This window comes from Felis catus, chromosome E2 (genome assembly GCF_018350175.1).
Source record: "Felis catus isolate Fca126 chromosome E2, F.catus_Fca126_mat1.0, whole genome shotgun sequence".
Taxonomy (NCBI): domain Eukaryota; kingdom Metazoa; phylum Chordata; class Mammalia; order Carnivora; family Felidae; genus Felis; species Felis catus.
The window spans coordinates 51,317,556-51,340,295 of NC_058382.1; the positions used below are offsets into that span (position 1 = coordinate 51,317,556).

Here is a 22,740-nt window from a genome sequence, read left to right on the forward strand (position 1 = left end):
CATCTATGTTCATCAAGAATAGTGGTTTTCAATTTTCTTTTTTAGTGGTGTCTTTGTCTGGTTTTTGGCCTTACAGAATGTTTGAAAACATTCTGTCCTCTCCAATTCCTTGGAATTGTTTGAGAAGGATAGGCGCCAGTTTATCTTTAAGTGTTTGATAGAATTCACCTGTGAAGCTATCTGATCTTGGACTCATGTGTGTTGGGAGCTTTTAAATTATTGATTTGGTTTCGTTACTAATAATTGGTCGTTCATATTTTGTTACTTCTTGATTCAGATGTGGAAAATTGTGTTTTTAGGAATTTATCCATTTCTTCTAGGTTGTCCTATATGTTGGCATGTAATTGTTCTTTGTAGTGTCTTAGGATCCTCATACTTCTATGGTATGTGTTGCAACTTCTCTTTCATTTCTGATTTTATTTATTTGGGCCCTCCTTTTTCCCAATGAGTCTGGTTAAAGGTGTATCAGTTTTGTTAATCTTTTCAAAGAAACAGTGCTTATTTTCATGGATTTTTTTTTGCCTTTATTTCATTTATTTCCTCCCTTCTACTAACGTTGGGCTTTGTTTATTCTTCTTTTTCTAGTTCCTTTAGGTATAAGGCTAGGTTATGTGAGATTTTTCTTGTTTCCTGAGGTGGACCTGTATCACTATAAACTTCGCTCTTAGAACTGTTTTTGCTGTGCCTTTTAGATTATGGACTGTCGTATTTCCATTTTTATTTGTCTCAAGGTATATTTTGATTTCCTATTTGACTTTTTATCGACCCATTGGTTGTTTAGTAGTATGTTGTCTAGCCTCCATGTGATCGTGTTTTTTCTAGTTTTTTTTTCTTCTAATTGATTTCTAGTTTTGTATAATTTCTAGTGGTTGGAAAAGATGCTTCTTATGATTTCAATCTTCTTAAATTTTTTGAGACTTCTTAAATTTTTGTGGCCCAAGAGGTGACCTATCCTAGAGAATGTTTCATGAATACTTGAAAAGAGTCTGTATTCTGCTGTTTTTGACAGAATGTTATGCATATATCTATTAACTCCATCTGGTCTAATGTGCCATTTTAGGCCAAGGCTTTATTGATTTTCATATCCATTGATAAGTGGGCTGGTAAAGCCCCCTACTATTATTGTAATGCTGTCAATTTCTCCCTTTATTTATGTTAACATTTGCTTTATGTATTTAGGTGCTCCATGTTGGATGTATAGATATCTACAAGACTTCTATCCTCTTCTTGGATCAATTCCTTTATCAGCATGTAATTGTGTTCCTTGTTTCTTACTATAGTTTTCGTTTTAAAGTCTGTTTTGTCGAATACAAGTATTGCTACCCTAGTTACCTTTCCATTTCCATTTGCATGGAATGTCTGTTTGCATTTCTTCACTTTCAGTCTGTTGGTGTCTTTGCATCTGAAGTCAGTTTCTTCTAGGCGGACTATAATATTACCCATTCAACCATGTCTTTTGGTTGGAGCATGCAGTCCATTTACACTGAAAGTAATTATTAACAGATGGGTACCTACTGCCATTTCACTGATTTCTGTTTGTTTTGGTAGTGCTTCTCTGCATTCTTCTTCGCTTGCTCTCTGTGATTTGGTCACTAAATGTTCTTAATCCTTTCTCTTTATTTTTTGTATGCTTATTACAGGTATTTGGTTTGTGGTTACCGTAAGGTTGGTGCAGAACCTTCTATGTATATAACAGTCTCTATTAAGTTGATGGTCGCTGAAGTTCAAATGCATTCTAAAAGCGCTACATTTTTGGGTACTCCCCTAGGTTTTGTTTTTGTTGTCATATTTTACATCTTATTATTTTGGGGATCCTTTGACTAATTACTGTAGGTCTAGATGATTTTACTACTCTTGTCCTTTTAACCTTCATACCAGCTATAAAGGTGATTGGTCCACTACTATATGCTTGCTTTTACCCGTGAGATTTTTGTGTTTTTTCGTAATTCTTGCTAGTGATGGCTGTTTCTTTTCAGTTTAAAGAAGGGCCTTTAACATTTCTTGTCAGGCCAGTTTGGTGATGATGAACTCCTTGAGCATTTGCTTGCCTGGGAAATTCCTTATCTCTTCTTTGATTCTGAGTGATAACCTTGCTGGTAGAGTATTCTTGGTTGTAAGTTTCTTTACTTTTGAATATATTGTGGTCCTCCCTCCTGGCTTGTAAATTTCCTGCTGAACAGTCAGCTGATAGCCTTATGGGGGTTCCCTTGCATGTATCTAGTGTTTGTCTTGTGCTGCTTTTAAGATTCTCTATCTTCAACTGTTGACACTTGGGTCATAATATGTCTTGTGAGTCTCTTTGTGTCGTTTTACTTGGGACACTCTGTGGTTCCTGGACTTGGGTGTCTGTTTCCTTTGCCAGGTTAAGGATGTTTTCAGACATTACTTTTACAAATAAGTTTTCTGTCCCTTTCTGCTCATTCTGGAACCCCTCTAATATCAACATTAGCTTGCCTGATGTTGTCCCAGAGCTCCTCAAACTATACTCTTTAATTGTTTTTTCTATCCTGATTGGGTGTTATCTCCTATCTTATTCTCAAGATTGCTGATCCATTCTTCAGCATCATCCAATTGGCTGTTATTCCCTTTATGTATTTTTCATGTCAGTTATAATATTCTTCAGCTCTTAATGGCTTTTTTTTTATTTTACATTTTGCATCTCTGTTGAAGTTCTCACTGTTTTCACCCATTCTCCTCCCAAGTTCAGTGAGCATCTTGATGGCCTTTACTTGCAACTCTTGATTTGGTAGATTGCCTATCTCCCTTTCATGCAATTCTTTTTCTGAGGTTCTCTCTTGTTCTTACATTTGGAACATAGTCCTCTGTCTCCCCACTTTGCCTGCCTCTCTCTTTTTTCTATGTACTTAGTAGATGAGTTACGTCTCCTGATCTTGAAGAAGGTGTCCCATGGTTCCCAGTAGCACAATTCCCCCCTTGTCACTTGAGCCAGCTGTGCCCCCTGTGTGTGTTCATGTACCTCCCTGTTGTGGTTGGCTCATGATTGGTGCAGACTCACTGCTATGTGGGATTGTCCCCCAGGGTGGATGTCTGTGAGGCCTGGACTTGACTGCTCTGAGCATGCTGGTAAGCAAGCCTGGTCAACTGGGGTGGGGGGACATCAGTGCTGGCTGAGGCTACCCACTTGGTGGGAGCCACCCAAGGTAGGCCAGTTGGGTAGGGCACAGGGTGCTAGCACAATAGATGGAAAGAGACAGAAATGGGCCCAGCTGGGTAGAAGGGGAATGAACAAAAGTGGTACCCACCAGCACTTCTGTCCCTGGTGAACATTCCAACGGATCCTTCTGGTACGTGCCCTAAAATTAGTGATGTTTCTTCATGCATAACCCAGGTGCCTTTCAAACTGCTGCCTCTGCCCTAGGACTGGGTGAGATTGTAGAGATGCCCTTTAAGGGCGGTGTCCCTTCTGGCTCTCCCTGACATTAGCCCTGCTGGTTCTCAAAGTAGATGTGATGGGGGCTCATCTTCCCTGTGCGGGTTCGCGGGGCTTGGGAGACCGACGCGGGGCTCAGACCCCTCAGTTCCTCACGGAGGGCCTCTGCGGTTGTGACAGCCCTCCTATTTGTGGGTTGCTGTGCCAAGGGGTGTGTGTCCTGATTAGACCAGGTCTCTGCCCTCCCTGCCTATCTTTCTGTCTATGATCCTACTCCACGATCTTCACACCACCTTGCTTATTTTTTAATTTAAAGTGCTTTACGGAGATAGAATTCACATGCCATAAAATATACCCATTTGAAGTGTCCAATCCGGGGGCACCTGGGTGGATCGGTTGGCCAAGCATCTTACTCTTGATTTCAGCTCAGGTCGTGATCTCATGACTCTTGGGATCAAGCCCCGTGTTGAGCTCTGTGCTGAGAGTGTGGAGCCTGCTTGGGATTCTCTGTCTCCTCTCTCTCTGCCCCTCTCCACAGCCCCCCCCCCCCTTTAAGAAATAAATAAACATAAACAATTAAAAAAATAAAGTGTCCAATCTGGTGGTTTTTAGTATATTTACAGAGTTTGTGACCTTCAACATCATTCTTTTTTTAATTTTTTTTCTTTGAGACAGAGACAGAGCATCAACAGGGGAGGGGCAGAGAGAGAGGGAGACACAGAATCCAAAGCAGGCTCCAGGCCCTGAGCTGTCAGCACAGAGCCTGACGTTGGGCTCGAACTCACAGACAGTGGGATCATGACCTGAGCTGAAGTCGGACGCTTAACCAACTGAGCCACCCAGGAGCCCCCAACATCATTCTTAATTCATAGTTCAAGGCAAAGTAATGGCTCAGACTATTGGAGAGGGAAGAGGTCAGATATTTGTAACAACTCTTACTTTTAGGAGGTCACCTTTGTCCTACATAGAGGAAATATGACAATATTTGTTACGCTTCTCTTGGTTCTGAAGTACGTATTTCTTTTGGAGGAGGGGAATGTAAGTTTATAGCACATGAAGTCAGCAATGTTTCTTATCAGGTTTCTATTTGAAATTTACTACTCATTGAAATTGTCCTTAAATGCAATAAAAGCATTTGCCTATCAAAAAAAAAAAAAAATCAGTATTTTACAACACAGTGAAAAGGGTACTTGCATGAAGATTACTATAACTGACTTTACACCTAGACTTACCATTAACTCACTGCGTAATTTTAGGAAAGGCCCTCAAATATTTAGTTCTCCATGTCTACATCTGTGAGAGAGACAGAGAGAGAGAGAGACAGAGAGAGACAGAGAGAGAGAGAGAGAGAGAAATACTGAAATCTTCTTCTAGTTCTTAATTTCTTTTTTTTCAATGTTTATTTGGAGGGAGCAAGAATGAGAGTGAGTGAGCAAGCAGGGGAGGGGGCAGAGAGAAAGGGGGAGATACAATCCCCAGCAGGCTCCACACTGTCCATGCCGAGCCCGATGCGAGGCTCGATCTCATGAACTGTGAGATCATGACCTGAGCCAAAACCAAGAGTCGGACACTCAACTGACGGAGCCTCCCAGGCGCCCTCCTTAATGCCTATACAATAATTTGCAAGTGGGCCACTCTCTACTTAATGCTCTAATTTGGGGACTTTATTATTTTTGAAGGGGGAAAAAAAGTCTGCAGTCTGCATGATCCTGATTTACGCATGTGATAGGATCATAGCCTTTGTGGCACGAACACAGCCTGAAAACACACATTATCAAATAGTGACTGGGGTTGAGGGTAAAAGCGAGGAGTTAAGAAAAAAAAAAACAATCTTAGGACTGTATGACCTTGGGCCGTTGCCTAATTGTATGGATGAGCCTCCCGTGTTTTCAAACACCAGTCCGTCCCCAGGGGTCAGGAACGAATCTATTTCGTGTGTTCGGATCTCATGGCAGAGTTGGTGCTCAATCATTGCTTCCTGAAAGAGGGAATATATTTTGGATAGCAAAACCGTGCAAAAGAAAATGTTAGTGCCAGACTCCACCAGGGTGCCAGAGAGGCCTTTGGCAGGAAAAGAGATACTCCCCTTTAAGAAAACGTGAAGCGTTTGCCCCCTCAGCAGACCTATCTGCGAGTAATAAAAACCCTAGACAATGTGGGCATCCTAACAAAGGAAGAAGCTTGCTGGGTACAGTGACAATTATGCCTCTATTGGTTTAGGACTCTGCAGACATATAAAGAGACATTTCATTTTAAGAACCTGGAGCCAGTATGGAAAAAAGAAAGCAACAAGCCTGCACCTTCACGAGTCACTAAGAAAAATCAGAGGCCCATGTGCAACAGCACAGTTTGAGGGACCATGGGATTACCTTGTTTATGCTTCCGTGTGGCTGAAGGCATTGCTGTAGCATCCCTTCCTGACATTGCCAAGGGCTTTGTCTTTTTGTCCTGTTGGACCCAAGCCGAAGTCACCATTTCCGTTGGCTCGAGTCAGCCACAGCATCTCTGGCAATTTGTAAGCAAGTGACAGCCGGCCCTGATTCATCCAAGCGATGAATCCACCTCTTGGCACACAGTGACCCGGCAGGAAATAGGACGGAAGTCTTCATTCTGCCTTGACTCTGGATCTCACGATCACTATTTTTCGCGCACTGAGGGTTTCTCCGTGCACGTGCACACGAGGCCCTGGGAGTCATTTGCCACAAAGCACCTTCAAATGGGGATTTCGTTGGCTTCTCTGTCGTCTGCCCTTTGTTGGTTAAAAAACACAGTAACTAGTTCTCGCATGTGAGTGCTTGCCCGAGAGAAATGGACGATTCCCCTCAACACCGCGGTTCCGGCCACTCTGGGCTATGAAACCCTGCTCTGGGCTACCCTCATTGGTTGGGAATAAGAAACCTAGACAGGGGGTCCTGAGTGGCTCAGTCAGCTGAGCGTCCGACTTCGGCTCAGGTCACCATCTCAGGGCTCCTGAGTTGAGCCCTGCGTCGGGCTCTGTGCTGACAGCTCAGGGCCTGGAGCCTGCTTTGGATTCTGTAGCTCTCTCTCTTTCTCAAAGAAACATTAAAAAATACTACTACTAAAAAGAAACTGAGACAAAGATGACCAGAGAACTGGTCCTTGCCTGTGAGTCCCCTTCTGGACCCACAATTTCCAGGCCCAAGAGTTTCCCAGGTGAAATACACAGAAGGTGAGAGCAGGCAAAACCCCCTTTCTTATTGGCCGAGATCAGTTCAGGCCAAGGCGGAGCTGCGCTAGAGGGCATTGTGGTGAGGGAACTCTTGTGCCCAAGGAAGACAGACCCAAGGAACTTTCTTTATTTGCCCTCGACCACTGGTTCCAAAATTAGCTTTTCCTTGGAGAAACCCGACTGCCTTGTAAAATATAAATTCCCAGGCCCTGCTCCTCCAATTAATTACATTTCTGGAATGGGGTCTGGGAATGTATCAGATATCCTTAAGTGATTGTCATGTGGTTAATTATTTAGAAACTATTGTCCTCAGACTTAATCTATATCCAACCTGGCTTTTAAAAGGGATGGGGCTGGGGAGAGAAAACGCTCTTTCCAAGAAAGGGGAGACACTCAGCCTCGTGGTATATGGAACAGAGGACTGTGCTAAAATACAGTGGGGCCGGCTTGGCCTTCTGACAAGACGGGGCTGCTCGGTCCTTCCTGTGCTCCAGCCACATAAAAAGAAGAGAGAGGAGGGAGTCAGTCAGAGGGAGAGACATGTCTGGGCCTCGTCTCCAGCAGGAACAGCCTCTGGCCCTGGTTCACCTTCAAAGACCGTTTCTCAAGGGCTCGGTTAACTTTTATTTATCACCGTGAAAGTAGCACTCTGTACCACACAGTTTAGAAAGTCTGTTCGCCATAGGATGGAGGGCCACGGAGTGCCAAGTGTTCATCCTGAGTGGTCCGGCACGCGGTATCGGCATCATGGCGCCACCCTAGGTCATGTCGGGTGGTGTCCTAACCTGAATGGGATAGAGGCAGCCACAACGGGGAGGCCAAGGCAATGCAGGGAAGGAGGAAAGAGGGGTGGCAAGCAACAGGAGGACTGGGGAGACGTGGCCTAGAGGGTTTGCTTTTCCTAGACACTAGAGCCTCTTTTTCAGCCCAGTTAGGATGCGAGGAACCATCTTTGAACCTCCAAGTCCCTTAAAACAACCAGCAGTTATGTAAACACTTCTCGTTATTAAATGACCTGATTATGAACTCAACTGCGTCCCGCACTAAAGACAGTTTAGGAAAACGATTTAGCTTGCAGGTACGGCTTTGTAGCATTCGGACGGGATGGTGGTTATGTGCAGAGGGGAGGCAGTTTGCCATTCCTTGGCCTAAATAACTGAACACAGAAAGGTGCATTCTGGATATTGCATCTGGCAACGGCTTCTCTACACACACAAATCTGAACAAAAGTCACTTACATCGTGATTCTCCGTGTCTATCAGGAAAAGGAACGATTAAATAGGTACAGTTTTCCTTTGCTATGCACAAATGTCAATGAGGAATAAAGATAAAAATCCTCTTAGTGACAGAAAATTCCAGCTTTATCTTCAGCTTGGTGATGCTAACCTGAATGTTGCCAAGGAACTCTGAACAGTTCCCCTGTTCTCGCTGAGGATTTTTTTTTTTTCCAGATAGGAAATTTTTTTCCAGATCTAAACCAATTACAGTGACTATCTTTAACTGAAATGAGCAATTTAAATGTTTGTTTTTTATGGAACTTACTCTTCTGGCTACCTTGGATGAAATATGTGATCTCTGAATCCCAGAGTCCTTGTCTGCAAAGGGAAAAAAATAGTTATCTTCCTAGAGTGTTGTGAGGATGAAAAGAGATAACACACATGTATAAAGTCCCTGGAGTCCTCTAAAAACTAAATATATGGTTGCTTTCATTAATCTTTTATTACCAAAAGGTACAAGAATACCTTATTTTTGAGAGAGAGCCAGAGAGCCAGAGAGCGATCAGGGGAAGGGCAGAGAGAGAGGGAGACACAGAATCGGAAGCAGGCTCCCGGCTCTGAGCTGCCAGCACAGAGCCCGAAGGGGGGGCTGGAACTCACAAACTATGAGATCATGATCTCAACCGAGCCACCCACGCGCCCCTCTCTTTTGCTGTTTTCACATGCCTTCTATTCTCTTTTTCATTCTTAACCATTGGCAGATAGCAATAATTCATGTTAAAATCCTCTTAAAGATCTGCATGCCTAAGTGATTCACATACATACATATATTCACATACAAATATATGTGTATATGTATAGATACAGAAAATCACATATGTAGGGAAAATATTATATATTCAGGTCAACTGGATGGACTGTGCCCAGATTGTTTTTGTTCTCCGCTGGTCTGATGATTCCAAACATGGGAAATCTGAAATAATTGCGTTTTAATTTTTTTTTCCTTCCTTCCCCCCCCCCCTTTTTTTTTTTTTGCAAAAAGAAAGGCTTCACCAGAATGCTATTCAAATGCAAAAAACAAAGGAGAGAGAAAACCAACTATACTTATGGTAGGTTTACCTAGCTAACTTGGATGGTTTCCACAAACATTGAAACAGCATTAGAGCAGGAAAAAAATAACTGAGTATCTCCATAAAATGGTAAATCTTGGGGCGCCTGGGTGGCTCAGTCGGTTAAGCGACCGACTTCGGCTCAGGTCATGATCTCCTGCTCTGTGAGTTCCAGCCCGGCGTCGGGCTCTGTGCTGACAGCTCAGAGCCTGGAGCTTGCTTCAGATCCTGTGTCTCCCTCTCTCTCTCAAAAATAAATAAACGTTAAAAAAAATTTTTAAAAAAATGGTAAATCTTCCTCTCTTTCCCTCTGGCATTTGGTGGTTTCTAATTTTCTCATACACAAGCAAGAAGAACCAATTAATGAGTGTCTTACCTTTCATTGCAAAGCCACTCTCTGAAATTCCTAATCAACACTTACACAGTTAAATCATCTTGGAAGTAACTTGACTTCAAATTTATTCAAGAACTTAACAAATCTCAAAGATAAACAGAACACTTTATTATAAAACTTATAAAATAATTAAATATTACACATATATTTTGACTTTTCTCTATAACCCATTGTTTTATTCATCATTTTTCCTCAGAATTAATATCACTTAGAGAAGCAAGTGAGAACACATAAGAATAGGCTATTAATAAATTAATTTTTCCATAAAATAATAAAATGATCATTATATAAAGAAATGAATAATTTGCAATTTTTCAGAGGGCAAGGGGGTGGGGATGTGGAACTATATTTTTTTGATGATAAAATGGCTGCTACTCTAGGCCAAGCCAAGTGGTTTGAGAGACTATTCAATCATTATTTCTCTGAGATTCAAGAAGGCATGATTTTAATTAGAATGGGAACGAAGGATGTTCTAAATTTAACAAACCACTGTCTAGTTGGTGGTGCTGAGCTGGCAAACCCTGTTTGAATTGAGACTTGAGAAAGCAGTAAAATTGGGTTCCATTCATCAAAGAAACTGAGGAATAGCGTGGAATTATATAAATATGCCCTTTTTAACCACATCTCAAAAAATTACAGAAGGACTCCATCTTGTAAGTCACTTTGGTTTTGGCAAAATAGTGTGGTATTTTCCAACTGAGAACAATTTTAAGCTCATTAATGCCTATCAACAGCTGGCTTCCGATGACTGAAAATATCATCTGTAAGATTATAAAATATTCATATTTATTGAAGGGTCTTGGCTTATGATTTATTAATATTAACATAGCAAGAAGACAGATGGGTTTTCTATTGCCACTCTTTTCTCGTTGTTAACTAAATCTTAGGGAAATTTTAAACATGACAGTTGGTAGGAGAACAACCACAAGTGGTCTTTAATTTTCCAAGCAGCCCTGATGATATGTAGGGAACATTATAAATGATGGTCTAACACTGTGATTTTGCTACTTAGCTCCTCCTTGCTTTTTACCAGAAATGAACACCTCACCAATTCTGATTCCCAAAGAGCAGACTTGAGGCTCCGTGTCCTTGTTCAGCTAGCACCAAGAGTTACGAGGTTCATAGAATGTGTGGGACGTCAACGTTGGCCTTTGATGTAAGTTTTGTGGTTTTTTTTTTTTTTCAGATTGTAATTTCAATTCAACGGAGATCTTCTTAAATAGTCCAAGTTGCCCTGTTTTCAGAATATTCCTCAGAACACTTTTCAAGTTGTAAATTTTAGTCTTGGAGACTCTCTATAAGCAGGATATACTTTGAACAAAATAATAAAAACAACACACTCACACTGAATAAACATAACGTGAAGCTTGTTGGTCCAGCAGCAAGCACAGTTATGAGCACCATTTGGCTTCCTGTGTAACCGAGTTCGGGCTGGCCACAGCGTCCATCCAACTGTGAGCTCCGAATAACGGTTAAGCAAGGTGTTCCATCCGTATTTGATTGCTCCAAGGCTCAGTCTTGGATCTAAGTCTTCAAGAACCGTTTCGAAACAGATGTCCTTGCCATGGAACACTCTAAAGTTCAAGGGCGGTGGGGGGGGGGGTGTCTCTCCCAGAGTTGACCAGATTCTTCGTCAAAATTAAAAGGTGACGTATCTCAATGTGACTCATCACCTCTTTCCTGTAACAGTGCAAATCAAAAACGTTCTTTTGTCATTTCTCTTGGAAGTCAGATGGGTCCTTGCTTCCCATCTTCAAGTGCTTCGGAGTACCGTGTGCTTTGGGACTTGGAGAAGGAGCCTGTCTGTTCTTGAGAGCCAGCTCCCCAGGGGCTGCTGTAGCCATGCAGGAGTGGTCTGCAGGGTTCAGCTTTCGAGCTCCGGAGGTGAGAGGTGAGACCCTGGCCCTGCGGTGTTAGGGAGGGCGTCAAGGTCAGCTCTTCCTCGTGCAAGATTTGCAGCACTGATGACCGTGAAATTTGTGGTTGCAGATGCCGTGTTGAGGAACGAGGTGACACCAGCTGAAGAAATCTACACAGGATGGATCTTCTGCAGTGAGGAAAAAAAAAAAATTAACACCATCAAAGAGAGCTTAGCCTTTTTTCTAAGTGAGAGCCCGCATGCCTTTTGTCTCTGAATGGTTCTGCTCGTTATATACTGGGATTTGGCTGGGAGGGTGGGAGAAGGGAGATTAAGACATCAAAAGGGGCTGTGACCATTACCTAAATGTTAAGGGGGGGGGGGGGGGATGGGTGTTTAAAAAAACGCCACGCCCTTTCCAGCCAGAGATTCATGGGTGATCCTTCCCAGTAGCCTGGGAGCTACACGTTGCCTCCCTAGAACAGTGTGTTAGGGGTTGGGCTGCGATTTGGTCTAATACACTGGGAGTCAGCACACCTGGATTTGAGGCCCAGCTGCAACACTCTGTTGATTTAAACAAATCCCACAGTCAAGTTGCAGTTAAGTGAACTGAAGTCAACACCAGTCCTTTCTGACGTCTTTTGTTAACCCGTTTGATTATGGGCTGGATGGAGCACATTGGGCATCGGGGATTCCCAACCAGAAGGGCCGTGTCCATTTTAGGGTCAGGGCCTCGCTGTTGTACTGGATTCTCAAGGAGTTTTGACTTGAAAAAAGTATTTATGGTCTACCCTAAATACTTTTCCTTCATGGTTCGAAGTGTTTTCCCCTTCCTCCATGCCAGGCTCGAGAGACACCTGGCCCCAAGCCCCACACTGCCCCTAGGTACCCACCCACGTCCCTTCCACATTCCTCCTTCAACGGCTCTGCTCTGGGCCCTGGGACATGGCACGCAATGCTCTCCATTCTCCTGTTTCTTTTTCCCATTGCTCCCTATTTGTATCCTGTCTCCCTGTGATTCAGCACTGCCTACACTTCCTTCCCCATGCCTTCATTCCTCTGCCTAAAATGCACCCACTGGACCCCCATCCCTTAGTAGCCCCGCTGATCCTTTGAAAATGTATGTCGGTTCATGCCGGGTCTCAGCCCTAAACTCTCCTTTTGGCCCCTCTGTCCACCCGGAATGAAAAGTTTAGTCCTCAAAATGGCCGACCACTGGTCTCTCCACTAACACTTGACCTCCTCTTCGTCCTCTCTTCCCTCCCTGACACGGGCCACCTGGCTCATGGCCCATCATGCCAGGAAAAATGTGGTTTCTCCCAGGATCCCAAGTCTCTGCTCAAAGGTCACTGACAGTAGGGCCTTCCCAGAGTCCCTCTTACAAGCAGCAAGCTCTGTGGCCTCCCAGAGAGCCCTCCCTACTCCTTACCTTGCTTTATTTTTCTACAGTGATCTATGAGCACTCATCATATCCTGTGCCTCCCTATTGTCTGGCTCCTCTCTAGAATGTAAAATCCTTGAGAGCAGAGCTTTTGCCCACTGTTTTCATTACTTTATTCCCAAGGCTTAGTGCCTGTCACAGAGTAGCTGCTCAAGAAGGATTTGTTGAACAAATTGGTTTTTACAGCTGAAACAACCAGTTCAAAGTCTCAACTTGGGTATAAAGGAGAAGTAGCAGTGACTTTTTTTTTTTCCTTTTCAATAACTCCTGGATAGATCTCGAAGGTAGAGTCTAGAGAATTTTCTGGCAGGCTGGTAAAGGTACGAGAGAAGAAAGAAGAATCAAGGATGGTGATAAGCTTTTTGCCCTGAGCGTCTAGAAGAATGGTCATAGGTACTGACATGGGGCCACCAGGGGTGGGGGAGGGGTGCTGCTGGTAGGAGAAGGGTGTGGCGTCTATTACCTGAGGGATCCAAGCCAGACGTGAGATGAAGACCCATCCAAACTCTGTTTGCCTATATGTACACATATAGATGTAGCTACATCCATTATTTTAAATATATACTTGTACAGTATCTTATACCCCAATCAATTAGCATGGAGCCCATTCAATCAATGCACATCTGAGTCAGCTTCTGTTTGAGTTGCAGAGACACCGCATCAGGACCAAAACTGGCCCCTAAAACCACGGTCCTAACTGCACGGTTTATGGACCCCTCTTGGGAGAAGAATGGGATTTCAGCAGGCTTGCGCAGCTCGTGCTATCAGCTCAAGGTATGTCCGGAAGCAGAAGTGGGGCGTATCACTGTGCCGTCGATATGAGCCCTGTGTTTCATCACGGTTGGGATATTGATCACTAATCGCTGGTTATCTGAGCTGTCAGTCAGGTATTTTATTTATGCTGAGGATGACCTTGGCGCCCTCTTTCTTTGCCTCCCATCCTTCATGCCAACAACTGACAAATATTATAAGCTCAATCTTCAGAATGTTCCTGGCACCCCACCACTCCCACGAGTGCCACTGCTCCAGTGGGAACTTCTCCCGAACCAGAGTAGACAAGTCCTCCTCCGGCCCTGGGCCCTGTGCTCTTTCTTCTCTGGGTAACTGCGGGCGATCCTCCCACAAGTCAGATCCCACTGCTCCTGGGCTGGAAGTTCAGTGTCGGCTTCCACCTCAGTTGGAGTTAAATCTCAAGTCCTTCCAATGACGGACAAGGCTTCCAGGACAAGCTTCAGCTAATCACCTAACTCCTGTCTGCTTTCTACGTCCTACTCCAGGTGTCTTGCTGTCCCTGATCAGAGTCACACATTGCTGCCTCAGGGCCTTTGCATGTGCTCTCCCCGCTGACAGGAACACTATCCTTCTAGATACACACCTAGCTCACCTGCCTTTAGGTCCATGTTCCAATATCGCATCATCCAGGTGGCCTTGCGTGACAAGCCCATCTGAATGGGTTTTCCCTCCTCCTCCTCACCCCCAGTCATTCTTGTGCTCCATACTCTGCTTAAGTTTTATTTTCTACTTTACCATCTGACATTGTATACTTACTGGTTTGTTGTCTGTTTCCAGAGAGGAGAGTGGAAGCTTTGCCCATTCTGTTCATCATTCTATCTACAATCAGACACCAGAACAGTTCCTGGTTCACAGTAAATGTGAAAAACTCTCCATAATATCTTAAGGTAGCAGCATTTCTCCATTTTATAAATAGCTCAGAAAGTTTAAAACCTTGCCCATGGGTGTGCATGGCCCATCATGGGAGTCTCAGAGGAGGTTCAAAGTATTGCCATTTCTTTCCTTGGTCACCATGGATTTACTTACTGCCCACTAATTTTTTTTTCCTTTTTAAAAATTTTAATTTTAGTTAGTAAACATACAGTACAATATTGGTTTTAGGAGTAGAAGTCAGTGATTCATCACTTAGCTACAAGGCCCAGTGCCCTCCTTAAAGCCCATCCCCTCCCACCTCCCTCCCTCAACCCATAGCCTGTTCCCTATCGTGAAACATCTCTCGTGGTTCGTTTCCCTCTCTTCTCTTCCCACCCTCTTCGCATATGTTCATCTGTTGTGTTTCTTAAATTCCACATGTGAGTGAAATCATATGGTATTTCTTTCTCTCATTGACTTACTTCGTTGGAAATTGACTACCAGAAGACACACTCAAATTCCACCCATGGTCACCCTGCCAGTGACTTAAGAAGGAAGATGAACCGGGCAGTACTTGGGCATGGCACTCTCTCTGGGGGAGGCGGGACGTGGCCTCCAACTTTGTAAAACCATAGACCACAACCGTGGCCAAGAAGAAACACCTAGACTTGTGTCTTTCATACCTGCCTTCTTACTTGACTCCTCTTGCCTAGAGAGACCTGATTTAGTCCAGAGGCAAGGAGAGAGGTCCTTCTAATAAACCTTTTTCATACCGTCATCTGTCACGGCCCCCATCCCTGCAACCCATGAAGAACCAACCTCCATCATAACACTGGTAAACACTCCACTTAGATTTCGTGTTGCAGCTTCCTCCTCCTCTGAGACACTGACTCCTTGTAGCTTAAGAACAGGATGTTGCCTTGTTCTTTTGTCCCTAGAAGAATGCTAGGGATATAGAGCAGATGCCTAGTGACCCAGCTTTGAGTGAAGTAGAGAACCTCACCGTGCTTGATGCACAATCTTTTTTTTTAACACACATTGAGCACCAATGGTGGGCCGGGCACGGTGCCGGACGAGTAAGATAATGACACCAAGGGCCTCCCCACTAATCTTGGACCTAACATATGTCTTGGCTCTCCTCCCCTTGAACTCCTGCCCAGGAGAGAACTGCTGAGCAATGTGCATGATCGACCATTGTCCTTTATTCTGTCTCTGAGTACGTAAGGGGCCTGCACTTCTGATTCTGTCCACGTGTGGGTTTGTCTGGGGCCATCTGACTAACGGGGGAGAAAGGAGCAATCACCGATGGGGAAGAAAGGAGGAGACAGTCTGCAAGAACAGGACTACTTGCTCAAAAGGTGTGTTTCTTTCCCCCGTTAACCTGTCTGCTTGGAAAGCCTGCGGGTTTGCAGAATTCCAGCAATGCCCTGGAGGTGACAGGGCTCTGAGCAGCTACTATCTTGCTAGTTTTCTCTCTGGTTGCAAGCCTCAGATAAGGAGAGCGTGCAGAGGAGGGAAAATTGATGCCCAGAGCCTGGAGCGAAGGGTCTTAGAGATAAAATGCGAAGGGATAGGGACAGGGGAGGATCTGAGTGACAGTTCTGAATCTGATTCACCACAAATTGGGAAGCACGGAGTAAGAAGTGAAGCAGTCTTGGGAAAGCTGCGATCGGATGAAAAGCAAACTCAGCAGGCCCGTGGTGGAAAATAATTCTTTAGCACAAAGAAATCTGATTAGGGGGGAGGAACTATTCCCTGGTGTTAGATTTCTTCAAAATGAGTTGGGCTACTGAAAAAGAAGCACAGTTCACCCAGATCGTTCAATTTCCCGTTTTTCCACCAGCACACCTGCACTTCATTTAAACGGACGGTAACAAAGGAAACATCTAAGGTGGGTCCCAGGAGGAAGAATGTTCACGGAACGTCACCCGTGTCCCCAGTTCCTGTTCACGCTTGCATTCCCACTGGTTGGTACAGTCGCTGGTGCGTGGTGGTTACTTTTTCGTTTGCTTGTTCAACTAAAACAGTTTTTAAAATCGGACTTGTGGGGGCCTGGGTGGCTCCGTGGGTTAAACGTCCTACTTCAGCTCAGGTCATGACCGCACGGTTTGTGCGTGTGAGCCGCGCATCTGGCTCTGCACTGACAGCTCGGAGCCTGCCTGAGATTCTCTCTCCCCTCCCTGACTTGTGCGCACACTCTCTCGAAAATAACTTTAAAAGAAAATGGACTTGCAAGATGACTGTTTCCCCCTTTCAAAGTAAGAATTAATAGCTAAGTGCCTTAGCACAGAATGAGATTTTCCCTGCACAAGCATGCAAATAAGCATTTGGGGCAGGAACTGCCCCAGATCTGTGCCTCGTATGCCTCTGAGCAGCACTGTTCACAGATGGTGATGTGAATGGCGCCCCCCAGAGTTGTTCTAGGAATAAGGGGCACAAGCACGTACGATGGAGTTTTGGAAAACTCTCTGACGATTTGGTAAAAGTGAGTGGAGTACAGGGCTTGTTACCTCTCTTTGCAGGAGCTGGACAGAAGTTTGTGTTACAGGCTCGTAGCACGGGAGGTTTCTGACGGAGCAGACAACTGGAGGAAGGCCGGCCCTGCTGGACGCAGTGGACCGAGCGGGTCTGGACGCCCCCTCCACAGGTCACCGTGCACTGCACAAGAAGGAAAGAGGAAGGAGTCAGCAACACTTGGCTGGAGGGTGTCCTTTCTGAGGTCAGTGATGTCAAATAGAAGGGATCTCCATGCTTCATGCCATGTCCAGGGGGCCTGCTGGCAAAATGGGAGTTGGCCAGAGACCCGTATGTGTGCTCAAGTTCACGGTTGTTGTAACACACAGGAGCTAGGTGATCTGATTGGAATGCTGCCTATCTCGCCCCAGAGAATGTGTCTTCAGTTAAGTGACTCATAAAGAAGAGAGCTCCCAGAAATACGGAAGCTGCCGTAAGAATGCAGAAACCTAGGCAACTCATCACGGTATTTAAATAATTCCAGATATTCTCTGCAGATGCAGTATTGGGGGAGAGATAGTTCAGAATTAGGACAGCAAGGAAATAATACTTCATCCAAGGAAGCTTTGGAACCATGCCCTCGGTGGCCAGCCAAATTCTGAGTTGGCACAGTGGGTGGGTGTTTCCCAGAAGTCAGTGATTTTGCTTTTCAATTAAAAAAAAAAAGAAAATAGATGGCTAACAAGGACTATCAACTTTTTTTAGTTCTTCCAGACACATAGGGAAAGATATTTTATAATATCAGGGAAAAACAAGACAGCCCTTTTACCCTGATTATTTTTTGTTTTGCTTTTAAAAATTCACTACAGGGGCGCCTGGGTGGCGCAGTCGGTGAAGCGTCCGACTTCAGCCAGGTCACGATCTCGTGGTCCGTGAGTTCGAGCCCCGCGTCAGGCTCTGGGCTGACGGCTCAGAGCCTGGAGCCTGTTTCCGATTCTGTGTCTCCCTCTCTCTCTCTCTCTGCTCCTCCCCCGTTCATGCTCTGTCTCTCTCTGTCCCAAAAATAAATAAATGTTGAAAAAAAATTTTTTTTTTAAATTCACTACATTCTTTTTCTTATTTTGCAGATAGGTGAAGTCTTCATTCTGGACAAGCATCATTATATGAACTGGTATTTGGAAGGAAAAACACGTGGGAGTGGAAAGACTGAGTTTTGGATTTTAGCACCAAATTCAAATATAGCTATATGATCATCACATCATCTAAACCAGAAGTTGGTAAACTTTTTCTGTAGAGGTCAAGATAGTCCAGATGTTCACCTTTGTGGGCCACGTGGTCTTTGGTGCAACTACTCTGCCTTTGTGGCATGAGAGCAGCCATGAGCAATATGTAAACACAAACGAGCATGACTGTTCTGATAAAACTTTATAAGAGTTGGTAATTGTTTGCTGATCTTTTGTCTAAATAATCTTAAGAGAATCAACTTCCAAATCTCTTGAGTAAATGGTGATAAAAACTTGAAAAAGAAGTCCATAGCAATATATAAAGTGCTTAGCATGATGTCTAGCCTATTAGAGATACACGATCATGCTACTTTCTTTTTCTCCATGGTTTAGTTCTCAGATCCTTTCCCATACACATAGGTAGACACACACATTATATATACGTATGTGTGTGTGTATGTGTACTTACAAAGACATGTGGATGCATATGTATATACAGACACACACATACATCATTATACCTAAGTGTGTATGTATACTTAGAGACACAGATCTGTAGATGTACATTTCCCCCCACCCAACCCCCATATTTAATGATGGGGTGGGTGGTACCTCTCAAGCTGGCAAGTTGTTTGAAGGGCTATGTACATGACATCTGTTGGTTGGAAGGTGTAAGGACCCCAACACAGCTTATCTCTAAGCCTTCGCTTCCCACACCAATCCCAGCCAATCAGAACCAAACCACTGTAACCAAAGTTTCATCTAAGTCTTCTGAGATAAAGGTGCCTCTAACATCTAATGGGCTTAAGAGCTGGGTGTCCTTGCCTGAATTGCCTAACTCTGAGCTTTCCCTGCCTCTTCTACAACATAGGGACAGAAATCCCCATGAACCAGGCTGTTTGACAAATGGTAGCCATTATCACATTATTAGAAACATGACCTAAGGGGCGCCTGGGTGGCGCAGTCGGTTAAGCGTCGGACTTCAGCCAGGTCATGATCTCGCGGTCCGGGAGTTCGAGCCCCGCTCGGGCTCTGGGCTGATGGCTCGGAGCCTGAAGCCTGTTTCCGATTCTGTGTCTCCCTCTCTGTCTGCCCCTCCCCCCGTTCATGCTCTGTCTCTCTCTGTCCCAAAAATAAATAAACATTGAAAAAAAAAAACGTTGAAAAAAAAAAGAAACATGACCTAAAAACCAAAGAAGTCAAGATGCTGAGCACTGTTTCTAAAATACAGAAGATTTGGGACACCTGGGTGGCTCATTAGGTTATGCGTCCAACTCTTGATTTTGGCCCAGGTCATGATCTCATGGTTCATGAGTTTGATCCCTGCATCAGGCTCTGCGCTGACAGCACAGAGACTTCTTGGGATTCCCTCCCTCTTTCTCTCTCAAAATAAAATACAGAAGACTTTAGTGAGGCAGCAGCAATAGTGAACATTTAGCACCATGGAACAAGCCCAGTATAAATATTTTATATTAGGTACTCACGAAAAACATTAGCTCTGCAAGATATTGTCATCTTGATTTTCTAGATGTGAAAGCCAGAGCTCACAGATTATGGAAGTGGCCCAGGACCACACAGGTGGTGGAGCTGGCCAAAGATCACAAACCATTTTGCCTCCAGAACTTGAGTTTCTGTTCTTTCCCTTGGGACAGGTCCCTAATAGCAACGGTCGGTGGGCTCCCTCCTTTCTGGGAATCTCACTTAAATATACATCTCCTTAACCTGGGTGCGCTTACCTGCTGCCAAGGCGATGAATACCATCCAGCTGCCACACTGAACTCAGGACGGGCTGGACAAGCCCCCCGCTGGCAGGTTTCTTCCAGGTCGAGAATTGGTTTCTTAATATGGCGGCACCTTCGCTCCGGGAAAGTGATCAGCTTTCCCTGGAAGGCCTTCTCACTGCATTTCATCTCCCTCTTCCTCACGCCCAAACCACAGGTCATCGAACACTAGAAGCCAGGACAAAAAGGCATTAAGTATGTGGAGCTCCACGGTCAAGTCTGCCGAGCAGACGAGCCACCTATGTGACATTCTGGGATGGGATTATGGCAGGTCAACCACACACACTCAAGGATCCTAAAGATAAAGCCACCCCATCCCTCATACTAAAGAATGTGGGCTAACTGTCCCAAAGTCTCAAAGCTCATCACCATGGGACCCATATGGATGTCGGATTGACTCCTAGAGAAAGACCAGATGGGCAGAGGATGGGCACAGGGGCTCTCTGTAGTGTTCATGTGGATGTCCACATGTGGGGTGTGTCATCTATGGGTCCAGGTCTACCTCAGGCCTCTCTGAAGATGTGGAGTCGGTGACAAGGAGGCGGGGCACAGAGATGAGGGTTCGAGAAGGCTGAGTGGGAAGAACCACCAGGTACCAAATCACTCGTCCTGTACTTGACCCTGCCTCTCACCTGACTGCGCTCCAGCCTGAAGCGGTGTTACAGGAAAAAGAGAAGGATGAGGGCTGATGAATCATGAGAAGCCTTGTTTCAAGTATGTGAAATGGAATTGTGGGATAACACAGGGAGCCTTGATGAAAGGAAGCGGTAAGGATCGGTGTCCTTACAACTTGGTGTAACTATCCTAAGCAACGAAGGACACTGAACTTCACACAACAGCTCCATGAGGGAGGGGCGACAGTTGGCCCCACTGTGTGGACGCTGAAGCCAGGCTCTGCCATGTTGAGTGGCTGGCCCGGGGTCACCCCCGGAGCAAATACTGAGGGCTGCGTGCAAATGGGGGACATCTGATTTACCCCTGCATTGAGCTCTTAGGCGATACTGTCTCTTAACGAAAATGGATGGGAAGACGAGTGGAGGCACTGCTATGTGTGTGACTATTTACATGGAACAAAAGGGCACCAATGGGCTGGACCCCCTGCCTCTACTGTACCCCACCATCCCCACTATTGACCTTATCTCATCCTCGGCCTCTGTTTTCCTCACCATACTGCAATCTTCTCCACAGCAGAGACCTTGGCCCCATCAGGTACTGACAGAGACTTCAGGCTTGGCGTCTTTCCTCATGTTGCCTATGTCTGCGCGTGCACCCGAGTTTCCCCAGCCAAAACCCAGGAGACTTCTATCTTCACGGGTCTACCTCCCCTCCACCCACAGATGCCTGAAGGTGGCAATGGCCTCCATAGGAACGTTCAAAGATTCTGCTTCTCTCCACCCCTGGAATGCTCTCATCCTGTGTCCCGATTACAGCAACCTCCCCACGAATGCCTTGCCTGCCCCTTGGGCGGCCTGCCTTGCATCACGTTGTTCTACTTCATTCAAAGTTCTAAGTGGCCCCGACACTGGGGTCCTGATGAAGCTTTCAGCTTCCACCCCACCTTCATCCTGTCATACCGGCTGTGTTATCTTCTCTCCCCTCTCCCTCCTTTGGGGCGTGCCCTCCATTGGGAACAACCTTCCCCCAACCCCACCCTTGCCCAATTCTTGCTCATCCTTCAGACTCATGCTCCCTGGAAAGTCTCTTCTGACAAGGACTCCTCTTGGCGGAAGGGCCGGGGGGCCCCCAAGCTCTCCCAGTGGAATTACAGACCCCCCCCCCCACTACAGCACTCTGCATACCCTATCTGTGGTGCCATAAACGCCCGGGCACAGGCCTGTTCCATGCGGTGTGTGCTTTGTCAGGATTTGCCGAAGAGTCGGAGGGAAGAATGGATAATGAGTAGGCTATGTGTGTGGAACAGGAAGAAGGTTTGATCATCTGGGTGCTGGTGGGTGAGCTGAATATATATAAAAAAAACAAACAAACCCAGAAAATAAAGAGACACCTGGGTGGCTCAGTTGGTTGAGCGTGTGATTCTTCACTTTGGCTCAGGTCATGACCTCAGGGTCATGGGACTGAGCCTCACATCGGGCTCCAAACTGAGTACTATCTCAACTCCTACCTCACTCCAGGAAGAGACAACCCACTGCAGCCGGTTGTTTTTGGGGCATCGTCCTAAGACACAGCCCTCCTGTGACTCTGGCCTCGGGGCGCTGGAGCACAGGTTCTCTGGGAGATCCTCTGCCGTCGGGGGGCTTTTGCACAGGATTTCGCGTTTCCTCACCCCTCGCCCGCAGGTCTTGGAACACTAGAGGTGGAAAAACAAAGCTTATTTGCATGCTGGTTGCAAATGATTTTCTTCCAGGTGAATGCGGAGAACCTACTAGTGAAGTATTTGCAAACCTATTTTGAAGCTTTAGAACCAAACGCCCAGTGAAGGCCCTTGCAGCCAGCAGGAGGGATCTTTCCTCCGTGCAGAGGCCTTACATGCAGGTTGGCAATCGTTGTCAACATTCTCAATGCCCAGTAGCTGCTGGTCGCCCGGGTCCGGAGACGAGGTGTTCTCTTCACAGCACACGTGGCCACTTGGAGAATGGTATGTGGCCTGTTCCTTGGTAGAACCGTGGTCCTGTCTGGCACAAGGCAGAATTGGTCTGGGCACCTGGCTACGGAGGATTATTGTGCTTCTGCTGAGAAGCATCATAGATATATGCGTACACATCTAATAGCAACCGACTGTGACATTGACAAAAATGGATTGGGGATGTCCAGCTCTTCGTGTTCGTACTCATCGGCTGCCTCTAGGCAGGGCTCGGTGCTAACTATTGGGGAATAAACAAATAGGCACTCGGCAAATGTCTGCGAATGAATCTGCCTTTCTTGACCTTCCTAAGAACCCTGTGACATAGAAAAGGTGGGGAATAGTCTCCTCGCTTTCAGATGAGTACTTAAAAAACTTCCAAGGTCACTTAGAAGGTGTTGGCTCCAGGTCGGGTCTGCCCTCAAGGGACATGTCCCCTCCCCAGCCTTCTTTTCTG

At 45.5% G+C, this 22,740-nt stretch overlaps 1 protein-coding gene across 1 annotated transcript in view; it reads right to left on the reverse strand.

Moving 5' to 3' along the window:
* Positions 1-9,337: 9,337 nt before the first annotated feature.
* ADAMTS18 (ADAM metallopeptidase with thrombospondin type 1 motif 18) overlaps positions 9,338-22,740 on the reverse strand; it is a 142,169-nt gene continuing 128,766 nt past the window's right edge. Inside the window, exons 20-23 of the mRNA XM_023245122.2 lie at positions 21,825-22,010; positions 19,658-19,870; positions 16,755-16,902; positions 9,338-11,348 (exon numbers count right to left, since the gene is read on the reverse strand). Of these exons, the coding sequence (XP_023100890.2) occupies positions 11,233-11,348; positions 16,755-16,902; positions 19,658-19,870; positions 21,825-22,010 (663 nt within the window). The 3' untranslated portion in view covers positions 9,338-11,232. The remainder of the gene's footprint in view (positions 11,349-16,754; positions 16,903-19,657; positions 19,871-21,824; positions 22,011-22,740) is intronic.